This window comes from Mauremys reevesii, linkage group 1 (genome assembly GCF_016161935.1).
Source record: "Mauremys reevesii isolate NIE-2019 linkage group 1, ASM1616193v1, whole genome shotgun sequence".
Classification (NCBI taxonomy): Eukaryota; Metazoa; Chordata; order Testudines; family Geoemydidae; genus Mauremys; species Mauremys reevesii.
The window spans coordinates 164,893,049-164,905,408 of record NC_052623.1 but is presented as its reverse complement, the minus strand read 5'-3'; the positions used below and the strand labels follow the sequence as shown (position 1 = coordinate 164,905,408).

Genomic DNA, 12,360 nt, shown 5'->3' with positions numbered 1-12,360 from the left:
TCTGTGTGCCCAACTTGGGCTCTTTTAATGTGTCCTGATTTTCAGAAGGAAAGTGCCAATACTTGTGATATTTTGTGTTTTTCTTGAAGCCCCAGTGATGCATTTAAGTGAGAAAGATAGGTTACTCGCTTTGTGCAATAACTGGAGTTCTTCGAGACATGTCCCCCTAAGGATGCTCCACTTCAAAGGTGCAAGGGACGTATACGCACCTGATCACAGATTTTTTTGTAGCAATGTCTGTTCGACCCCCATGTGCTCCACACATCCGCGTGCCCCAGAGCAAAGATATATATGTCTATGGAGCCAAACAGCCTTCAGTTCCTTCTCTACTGCAAAGTCTCACAGAGGAAACTCTAAAACAGAAAGCAAGAGAGTGGAATTCCCATAGGATAGCCTCTCCTTCTTCAAATAGTGTCCCTATAGGTGCTCAACTTCAGGTAACTCCCAAGCAGTAACCCCACAGGGAGGAGGGAAATTTGGATCAGAATCTAATACTAATTGCACTGCCCACGGCAGTCTCTGATCTAAAGGCATGCACAAAGGCATAGTGCTTGGAAAAAGTATGTATTGAAGTCCAGGTTGCCACTTTGCAAATTTCAACTACTGGAACACTCCTAAGTAATGCCACAGAAGTAGACTGCTACCTTGTAGAATGGGCTAACACTCTACAAGGGGGTTGAATGGTGGCAGAGTCATAATATGAAATGATACAACCAGAGATCCATCTTGAAAGCCACTGGGTGAAGACTATTTCAATTGCAGACAGATCCACAAACAGCCTTGGTGACTTTCTGAATGGTTTACTTCTGTCCAAATAGGAGGCTAACACCTGTATAACATTCAGGCTACAGAAAGCAGCTTCCTGCTGAGCGTGATGTCATTTGGGGGGAAAAAAACTGGGAGATGAATGGTCTAGTTAACATGAAACTCAGAAGGCACATTAGGTAAAAATTTAGTATTTGGTCATAAGGAGGCTATTTCCCAGAAGAACATTGTAAATTGGAGGTCCGCCATTAAAACCCCCAGTTCTCTAACCCTTCAGGTAGAAGAGATGGTGGCCAAGAAAGCTATTTTCATCACTAAGTGAATCAATGAACATGTGGCTAGTAGATCAAAAGAGTGTTTTATAAGATAATTAAGGACAAGATTCAAATCCCACATTGAAGTGGGTTCTATAATTTGTAGAAAAAGATTCATCAGATGGCTCAGAAATCTCAACCTAGTGGGGTGAGCAAAAACCGAAAAACCTTTTTATCAGTAAATGACAGGTTGTTATAGCCGCCAAATGAACACTGACCAAAGACCAGGTCTTTTTAATTCTAGCAGGTAGTCTGCAACAGCAGAAAGAGAAGAGCAGACAAGAGAAACTTCTTGATGGGTACACCAGAGGTGATATATCCGCCGCTTCTGTAGGTAAGTGTGATGTGTGGACTGCTTTCTACTATTTATCATCACCTGTTGCGCTCCTGTTGAGCAGGAAGTCTCTATGCCAGAGAGAAAATCAGAAGACCATTTGCTCTAGATGGTGTGAGCAGAGAGATGCATGCCCCATATCAAGATGGATATGTCTGAAGAGATAATGGCCAGAGGAGCTTGAAAGAAGAGAACTCTTGCACAGAGTTTGGAGGGGTTCTTCGACCAAGTCCAGAACCCCACAGGGAAGAGAGACTTGTTTGTCGACACTGTGCTTGTTTAGTATGCACAGTACCCTGAGCTATCCCTAGAAACGCTGGAAATGTAATCTGCCATGCTGGGTCAGAAGATGCATGCCACCATATGGCCCAAGAGCAGAATACAATTCCTTGCTGAAATCTGAGGGCTTAACTGAATCTTTGCAATAAGATTCTATAGATTCATAAACCTGTCCAAAGGTAGGTAAGCCCTGGCTGTCACTGCATCTATAAAATCTAGCCATCAAACTATGATCAAGACCAGGGCTGGCTCCAGGCAACAGCACAGGAAGCAGGTGCTTGGGGCAGCCAATGGAAAGGGGTGGCACGTCCAGGTCTTCGGCAGTAGGTCCCTCGGTCCCTCTCGGAGGGAAGGACCGGCCGCTGAAGAATGAAGCTGTGCGGTAGAGCTGCCGCCGAAGTGCCGCCGATCGCGGCTTTATCTTTTTTTTTCTTCACCACTTGGGGCGGCATAAAAGCTGAAGCCGACCCTGATCAAGACAGACTTTGCAAGATTGATCCGGAGGCCTAAAGTATGAAACAAAGACCTTGTCATTTGTACTCAGGGATCAGTAACTGATTAAAAGATAAGAAACAAAGGTTAGGAATAAATGGTCAGATTTCCACAATGGAGAGAGGTAAACAGTGGGGTTCCCCAAGAATCTGTACTGGAACCAGTGCTGTTCAACATATTCACAAATTATCTGGAAAAAGGAATAAACAATGACTTGGCAAAGTTTGCAGACAATACAAAATAACTCAAGGCAGTGAAGTCCAAAGCAGACTACAAAGAGTTACAAAAGGATCTCACAAAAACTGGTGATGGAGCAACAAAATGGCAGATGAAATTCACTGTTGACAAATGCAAAATAATGCACATTGGAAAACATAATCCCAATTATACATGCAAAATGATGGGGTCTATATTAGCTGTTATCACTCAAGAAAGATCTTATCGTTTTCAGAGAACTATTCACCTCTGCTCAACGTGCAGCAGAAGTCAAAAAAGCTAAGAGAATGTTAGGAACCATAAGGCAAGGGATAGATAAGCCAGAAAATATCAATGCCTCTATATAAATCCATGGTACACCACACCTTGAATACTGCATGCAACTCTGGTTGTCCCATCTCAATAAAAGATAGATGAAAACTGGAAAAAGTATAGAGAAGGGCAACAAAATAATGGTATGGAACAGCTTCCATATGACGAGAGATTAATAATGTATTCATCTTAGAAAAGAGATGACTAAGGGGTGATATGATAGAGGTCTATAAAATCATGAATGGTGTGGAGAAAGTGAACAAGAAAGTATTATTCACCCCTTCACATAATACAAAAAAAGGGATCACCTGATGAAACAGGTCAGCAGGTTTAAAACAAACAAAAAGGAAGTACTTCTTCACACAATCCACAGTCAACTATTGGAACTTGTTGCCGGAGAGGCTGTGAAGGCCAAAAGTATAACTGGATTAAAAAATGAATTGGATAAGTTCATGGAGGACAGATCTATTAATGGCATTAGCCAAGATGGCCAAGGACAAATCCCCATGCTCCGGGTATCCTTAAATCTCCGAATGCCGGAAGCTGGGACTGAAGACAGTCACTCTGTAACTGGCCTGTTCTGTTTATTCCCTCTGAAGCACCTGGCAATGGCCACTGTCAGAAGACAGAATGCTGGGCTAGAGAGACCATTGGTCTGACCCAGTATGGGCATTTTTATGTTTTTAGATACTGTTGCTATGACATCCTGACATAATTGACCCAAATAACTAATCATCGAGATAAGGGAAGACAATTATGCCTAGATGATGTAGATGAGAGATTATGACTGCCATGACCTTTGAGAATACACCGCTACCTCAAAATAACGCCACCCGATATAACATGAATTTGGATATAATGCGGTAAAGCAGTGCTCCAGGGGGGTGGGGCTGCGCACTCCGGTGGATCAAAGCAAGTTCAATATAACACAGTTTCACCTATAACGCGGTAAGATTTTTTGGCTCCCAAGGACAGCGTTATATCGAGGTAGAGGTGTACTACTGAGGCAGAAGAGAGGCCGAAAGGGAGCACTTGATATTGGAAGTGGCTGTCGTTAACTGTAAATTGAAGAAACCTCTTGTGAGAGAGCTGAATCACATCATGGAAATACAAGTCCTGAAGATCAAGAGTCACAAACCAAATCTCCGGAATCTAGAGAAGGAATTATAGCTGCAAGGGTCATTATTCTGAATCTCACGTAGTTGTTAGATACCTGAGATCTAACACTGGCCTCCATCCCTCGTTCTATGGGGGACCAGAAAGTATCTGGACTAGAACCCTTTCCCCTGTGCTGAAATGGAACTGCTTCTGTGGCCAAAAGCTGACCTTCATTTATGATGGCCTTAAATTGTTCCTGTTCCTCCTCTGGAAAATAGTCAATAAAAGTGTTAAATTTATTTTTATTTTATTTAGTTTAGATCAAGGGTCGGCAATCTTTCAGAAGTGGTGTGCCAAGTCTTCATTTATTCATTGTAATTTAAGGTTTCGCATGCCAGTAACACATTTAAACATGTTTAGATAGTCTCTCTCTGTAAGTCTATATTATATAACTAAACTATTGTTGTATGTAAAGTAAATAAAGTTTCTAAATTGTTTAAGAAGCTTCATTTAAAATTAAATTAAAATGCAGATTTTATCAGTTTACTGTGATCCTTGCCCTTGCTTTTCCTTGCTGAGTTTTCCAATGTCTGGCACGTATTTGGATACTTTAAGCTGCACACAGGCTTCTGAGAGATCAGTTGTTAATCGGCTCCAAGAGGGACAGGGGACAGATGTCACATGTGAAAATACCTGTTCACAGGAGGTATGTGGATCCAAATGCTGAAAGCACTGCAAACATAATTTTCTTCAAACAGCTAAATTTCACTGGCAGGGGCATCCAGCAGGTCAGAATAGAGGCCCCATGAGCTCTCTCGGTAGCTTCAAGTGCACTCCGCAGATCTACAAACTTTGATGCCCACAATTCTGAGCTTTTTAACTGAATGAGCTGCATTTTGAAATCTTCAACATCCATCCACTGAAATACAAATTCAAGTCACTTTCGTTGAACTTTTCAGAAAGTTTTTTAGTCTTTTAGAAAAGAAAGCATTGGGCCAAATTACTGGAAATCTTGAAATCTGTCAGAAAATTCTGATTCCAGTTCTTGCATGTACATTCCAATCTCATCGACACTGACAGTGCACCGTGTCCATAGCGCTTTTATGTGTTGGAAGTACCAGAAAGTATAAGTTTGAATATCCCAAGAAAAAACTGCTAGTTTTACAACAAATGCTTTCCAGGTTTCATAAAGATCCAGAACCATTTGCCCTGCACCCTTGAGACAGAGGTTGAGTTCATTTAGGTGAGCAGTGATGTCAGTTAGAAACATGAGCTTTCACAGCCATTTGTCATCATACAGTTCGGGGTAGTTTTGTCCTTTTTCCGACAAAAAGGCCTTGATTGCATCAAAACAGTTTACAAAGCACACCAAAACCTTGCCACGACTTAGCCACCAACTGTTGTTGTGAAGTGGAATGGTGTTATAAGCACTGTCCATCTCTTCTAGCAGTGCTTGAAACTGTCAGAGTCAAAGCAGATCAAGCAACAAGGAAATTTGCATCACTGTATTCATCACATTATTAAGCTCTGAATTAGAAATTTTAGCACACAGGTTTTCTTGATGGATGATACAGTGAAATTTGACTGTCGGGCGGCCAATTTGATCTTCAAGTAACTTTACAAATCCTTTCTGTTTTCCGACCACGACAGGAGCACCATCTGTTGTCACACAAAATATTTTTCTGTTGTCTTCCTACCACCTAACTGAGCACAGTAAAGCTGACACACAATGCTACATCTCAGGCTTAAGGTGACTGAGAAAGAACCAAGGGCGGTTTGCCCATGCAGCCTTGTATATTCTCTATTCCTGTGGGGAATTGCGTGCCACTGCGCAAGTGGAGAATTGATATCCCCCACAGATTTCTTTGCTTCCCCACAGAAAAATTACTTTCTGACATGGAAGCAAAGAGAAGTGATAAGAGCAATCAGGTGACCCTTCCCAGCAGTATGTTTCAGGTGCCCAGGGCAGGTGGCAGAGAGGTAAATCACCGTGGGGCAGTGGGCAGGACTGGGGAAGACCCAGCTGGTGGCTCCGACCCTGCACCAGACTCAGCTGCCAGTCCTGGCTGGCTGGGGAGGCTGTGACTTCCTCTTCCCCGGCACGACTTCCAGGGCTGTGTCAGACCCACCCCCAGATGTCTCCCCTGGCTGTAGGAAAGTTTGAAAACTTTTCCCACCCCACCCCCCACACACATACCTCATGCTTCCTGCACCCCATTGCTCCTCAGCTGCAGGGGGAGTGGTCACTGTACAGGAAGCTGCTCTCCGATCCACTCAACCTCCGTGCATCCAGACTCCCTCACACCGAGACACACCCCTGACGAACCTCACTCACCCACACCCCGCACCCAGAACCCCTCTGACAAGCCCCACAGTCCCCCTGCACCTAGACTACCCCGATGAGCCACCTGCACCCGGATCCCCATCTTACCAAGGCCCAACCAGCTGCACCTGGACCTCCACCCCACTGACCACCACTCCCCCAGCATCTCGACTCCCCACTCAGACCCCCATACCCAGGCCCCACCACTGAGCTCTATCCCTCCACATACCCAGACCCCGTCCCACTGAGCCCCAACCACCCTCACCTGGACTCCCCTGCAGAGTCCCATTACTGTTGCACCCAGAACTCCCCAACAAGCCCCTGGATCCCCCCACTGAGCCACCCAAACCCAGACTGCACCACACAAAACCCTCTCAACCCACACCTGGATCCCCTCGCACTAAGCCCCTTCACACTTGGATCCTGCCTTGCTGAGCCTGCCTGCGAACACCTGGTGCACCTGGCACACAGAGGCAGGGCACTGGGGTGTTTCTGGGGTAGGCCTGGTCCTTGCGCTGTGTCAGGGTTGAGTACAGCCTCACCACTGAATCCGTATCCCGGGGGCAAAGGGGGAAGGGGGAGAGCTGCACAGTGATCTCCCACCTCTGTGCAGCCAGTGGCCTGTGCGCCCCAATGCCATGCTGGAGCCTCCACATTTATCTGACAAATAAAATTTGAAGAATTTTAAAATATTGTGCGCAGTATTTCTCTTTTTTTTTGGCACAGAATACCCTTGGGAGTAATTCTCATTACCGGCCATGAGTACGTGTAGGGCACATGCATAGGCCGAACAGGCACTCCTACCAAAAATCTCCCATCAAAGGCATAAGCGGCGCATGCGTACCTGAAATGGAGCACCTATAGGGAAACTTCTCAAAGAATCTCAGCTTACTTTAAAAGAACATAAGTTTTTCATCCTCATGGGTACAGAATAAAGTTTGAAAATATGAACCCTAAAACCTCAAACAGCAGAAAGAAAACTAAGAGTAGCCAGTTTTTTTAAATATCGACGACAAACTACAACTCATGAATATTTTGGGGCCTGGCTCATGACTTAAATGCTTGAGGTTGGCAATGCTGCAAATGCCTGGGAGTCAGGACTCCTACATTTCTCGTTCCATGGACTCAGTGTGTGACTTTAAACTAGTCACTTAACTATTCTTCAGATTACATATATGTACTCCAAAGTGCTGAATCTTAATCAGAAATTATTTTAAAGGATTTGAATACCTCAAATGAAAGGTTCTATGTAAGTAAAAGCCAAAATACACCTAGAGAAATGAATACCCTGTCAGAAAGCTCTTAAGTGATTATGTATTCTTAATTTATTCTAATACTTAGATGATTAATTGCATCTTAAATGTAAGTTTTATTCAATACTTGCAAGTTCCTTTCAGATACTATTCTAGATATGTGCTAAATTATCAGCTTGAAAATGTATATTAAAAACATTAAGAATGATGTTGCACATGCAAAGATTATAGCATTATGAAACCTAATATCACAGCAAAACCAATAATCCTCAAGTGACCCTTCATTTCCCACTTGCTTTTTGTAAACTTTGTTTAAATCATGTAACTGTCCAATATGTTTCACAAGAATCTATTTAATGGAACTGCAAATGTAAAATATGCCACTAGCTGGCAACCATTGGCAAAAATTAATTAGCATCACTGTTGGATTCTTAAATAGTACAGTCTGAAAGCTGGGTGTGAATGGAGAAAGATAGAGAGATTGGGGAAACGATATTAGAGAAAATTCTATCAACTTGATCCTCTTCATACAGTTCTCCTCCTGGGACATTTTAGATATTAAATTACAATTAATATTGGGCAAATGAACAGAATGTTAAGTTATAGTTTTGTCTGCCTGTGAAACAGGGACTCTTACTAGTTTAAACTTTGTTCATTTTACTTTTTAGCCATTTCATCTTGTGGTGTCACGTTTCAATGTTTTTGTAAAGCTGTCTATAATAAAATTATTACTTGACACATTCTTCACAATCAGGCCTATGCATAACAATGCTCTAAATTTTAGGGGGCCAGGGCAATAGGCAGATTGTTCTCTCCCTGCACAAAGTATATCAACCTGCAGCACCTTCACTGGTTTCCCTAGCCTATCTAACACAAATTGATAATCCTGATGGCATTTTTTATAAGATCTCCTCCTCACTTTTCTGACTACATACTCCTCATATTGCCTTCCCCATACACTATGGTCCTTCAGTATTGACCTCCTCACTTCCCAATCAGCTCTCCATAATTTGGGGTTGCTCTTTCATTTGCGTTGCTCCGTTTATGCAGAATTCTCTATCTCCAGTAGAAATAAAGTTAATTATGCCTTTTAAATCTCTTTAAAACCTTTTCTTACTATAGCTTAGCACAGTTTTGCTCTGTAGAGCATTTCGATACTGTGTAAGGATACAAATGAAGCACAATGCATGTCTTATTAACAAAGGGCTAAAATGTTCCAGCAGCAATAAGCCAAATTCCTCTTAAAAGATTCGAGTCCCACAGTTTCTCCAATGTAAATCTCAAGTGTGTTTAGCAGCTAAAGAACCATAAAAGAGCAGTAGTCATTTAGACATTTTTATTACTTGCTATATAAGGGGTAAACCTCAATATTGAGGATAGCTAATACAATTATTTTAATTTGTTAGATTGCTATAAATTCACCTGGACTTTTATTAAATTTGAAAAAATATTTCTAAGTAATTTTGTATACATGGCTGTTGGACAATAGCGGCTTACATATTAGTTTGTAATCATTTGTTTTATTAACTTAAGTATTCAGGGTAATTAAAGAAACTTAGGAAATTTCTGCTTTCCTAATAAATGACAAACATGAAATGCTTCAAAGTGACTACCTCCTTCTGTCCCGTACATGTTATCACCACCAGGTCCAATCGCAGTTTTTAAAGTCTACTTGGTTGTAATATTCTATACACTTTATTTTATATAATGTTAGAAAAACATTTAAGTCTTAGTCATGATTTATTTTTTTCATTTATAGTTTTTAATTGTGAACTACAGGTGAAACGGCTGTCGACTGAAATCTTGGTAATTGTGTGATTAAAAGGCAAAACACCCAAGAGGAGTGTCAGCTCAAAGAGTCTCTCCCTTGTGAATGAATGTGAAGATATTTTTTTTCCAGGATCTCAAGGTAAGCAATATATAGCACCTCGTTTGCCAAGGCCATAAAAGGCTGAGCCAGGAGACTCATCTCTGCCCTCACCCCCTTCACACCCTTTTCTCTCTTCATAAAGAAAAACTTCAGTTTTAAATTCTAACAAAATAGTCTAGGAATAGTTTTATCAAAAATTTTATGAACACCCTAAGGCCTTCATATAGGTTTAAGGAAAATATGTAAAGTTGGGAAATATTTTGTAGAAGTCCTCTGTTTATTCCTTAAATGCTTAAAAATGGTACAAGCACCTTTGAGATGTTTATTTGCAAATGATTTGTATTTAAAAGTAAGCCTCATAACAACTGCCTGATGCCACTGCCATATAACTAGTAAAATATTTGTTATATTTTTACAAATATAACAGTCATTTAATATTATCAGGATAAAAAGTCATTTAAGTACAGAATGTTTATGCTAATTGGGGAATTAGTTATCTGACAGTGTTAAAGCACCTTTCTAGTTAAACTCAAACACACACAAGAACCACTATTCCAAGAATCTGTAAGAAGAGCCAATGCATTCTTTGAGGACTATTTAAATTGAAGACTCTTCTTAAGAATCATCTTAGTTTAGAAAGGCTATTTTAAAGCTAAAAGACATGTAAAAGTAAGGATGTTTGACTTATTTAAAACAGAATTTAACTCCTATTAAACCCTAATAAAACTAAAGGACTAAACACAAGAAAGAGTGAAAACAAAGGATATTTGAATTCCCTCCATAAAAACAATATACAGTTACTACCCTGTTCCATAACAAACAAATTTCATATTCATGCGCTGAAGATGCCACCTGAACCATTCCATGAGGGTCTTAAGCCAATGAAAAGGTGACAGCAGTGAATATTTAAATCCAGATGAGCCCTAAAAGGGGTGTGCCTTGCACCTCCAGCAAAACTGTAAAACGTGAAGACTATACATCTCTCTGAATTAAGCAAGCAGCACACTCTGCTTCTGTTTCTTAACCTCAATGGCACTTCGGTCTTACTCGTGCCATCTCTTTCAAGCAAGCAAATGTCAGCAGTATGACAAAGAAGCAGTTAACATACAGCATCAAGAAGCAGTCACCTTCCAACACAACAGTGCTTCTGCAACATAATGATATCTCAAAGAACCAGAGAAAGTTTACCAGAACACTGCCAAGGAATCAAATTTATTTTTTTCTTATAATGATTTTAATGAGATATTGAAATGCTAATTGTAATTTAAGACCATAACAGCTTCTCCCATTAAGCAGCAAAGTGGTTTAAACTATTATTCTTGGAGAGGAAATAAATTAATCTTAGTAAAAAGAGAAATAGATTTAATTTAAATATTAAGATTCTTAATATACATTAATTTGACTGACTCAAGACAGCTCCTTGAATGTCCTCTAAAGTAACTGAATTTAAATATTTACTTAAGTTGCATAAGACTTAGTTAAGATCATTCACCTTTGCCTATTTTTGAACAGTTTAGGTTACCCATGATAAACCATGCAGGACTCACCTACCCTTAAATGAAATTCCCTTGCCCATATATAAACCATTTTAGTTATGTATGATACACTAAAACAGGATTCAAATACTAGTTTTGAAAATATCTCTTTGGTATTGACATATCTAAAAAAGAATGCCTCCACCAAAAACCAGCCCACTCTCTAAGGCAGGGGTCCCCAACACAGTGCCCGCGGGGGCATCTTAATGCGCCCGCATCCTGGCCCCTGGGAGAGCACCCGCCGAAATGCCACTGCGGCATTTCGGCGGGGACGCTTCTTGATGACGACGCTTGTCGCCGACAAGTGACATCATCGAGAGGCGTCGCCCCCGAATTTCGGCGGGGACGCCTCTCGATGATGTCACTTGTCAACAGCGAGCGATGTCATCAAGAGGCGTCGCCGCCGAAATGCCGCCGAAATTCGGCGGCATTTCGGCAGGTGCTCCACCGCCGCAGTGGTCCTTCGGCTGGCGCCCGCCAGCCAAAAAGGTTGGGGACCACTGCTCTAAGGCATAATCTCTGTTAAAAGCTCTTCATAGAGAGATAGATAAAAGAGACTGTAACTGAAGTCACCATGGTTTATTATTTGTGTTTTCATTTTTTTTTAAAACAGGTAAAGTTAGTAATTTGACGGTTTTGTTTTTAATCATGGTGTCTCATAAGACATGGTGAAGACCCCCTTGTGACTAAAACAGTGGAAGTCACATCCCTAAATTGGCACTCAAAAACAATTAAGATCTGGCCTACACTTTCTCATCTCTCTAGACGAACTTTTAGTAATTTTTGGTACATATTAAAATTACTTGGCCCTAACAACTTGGCAGCCCTTTCTAACCCAGAACTATAAAAAGATTATTTTGTTTTGTTAAAATCATGCATCAAGCTATTTAGTTTAAATCTCTTATGTCTGCAATTTAAGTAGAAAGCTCACCTCATCAGCAGAGAGCAAATAAATAGGAGTTAGTGAAGGAACTTCACTTAATTCACAACTCAGTCCAAGTAATGTCAGGATCTCCTTAAGAACTTCATATCTCTTGGCATTGCTCATTTTGAGTAAATTAAACTCTTCTTGGGTTTGTGTAGTCAGAGAGGCGATATCCATCTCCAAGTATACCTGGGGAGATGGGAAAAGAAAAAAGAAAGGCGTCACTAATACGAAAGACAGCAGCTGAGGTAGATAAAAGCAAAGCAGACCTAAAAATGGTTTGGTATCTATTCACTTACTAGTAGCCGAATTTAGTACAAGAGCTGTGTAAAATTCAGTGTGACTTGTGCATTAGAAGTAAGGTTATATTTTATATGATGAAGAAACAAGACATATTAATGAATAGGGCTTTGACATCTTAAAAGCCTGTCAAACAGATACAAATCCAAGGTGTAGCAAATATTAGTACAGACCAATGAATCCTTAACTTCCAAGGAGGAGACTAAAGCTATTGGTAAACTACAGTTCTTCTCTTAAAAGTGTGTAAAAATGCCCCTTTCTTAATCAGTTGCTTTGTCTCCCGCATGTAGTTGGAGTCCATATCTACTTACTGACTAAAAAGTTTTTGCTACTTTTTCTTCTGT

General features: G+C 40.9%; 1 protein-coding gene across 2 annotated transcripts in view; it reads right to left on the bottom strand.

Moving 5' to 3' along the window:
* HLCS (holocarboxylase synthetase) overlaps window positions 1-12,360 on the bottom strand; it is a 218,594-nt gene that overhangs the window by 181,135 nt on the left and 25,099 nt on the right. For both annotated transcript variants that reach the window (XM_039539165.1, XM_039539172.1), the window contains exon 5: window positions 11,723-11,905. In XM_039539165.1, coding sequence (XP_039395099.1) covers window positions 11,723-11,905 — 183 coding nt within the window. The remainder of the gene's footprint in view (window positions 1-11,722; window positions 11,906-12,360) is intronic.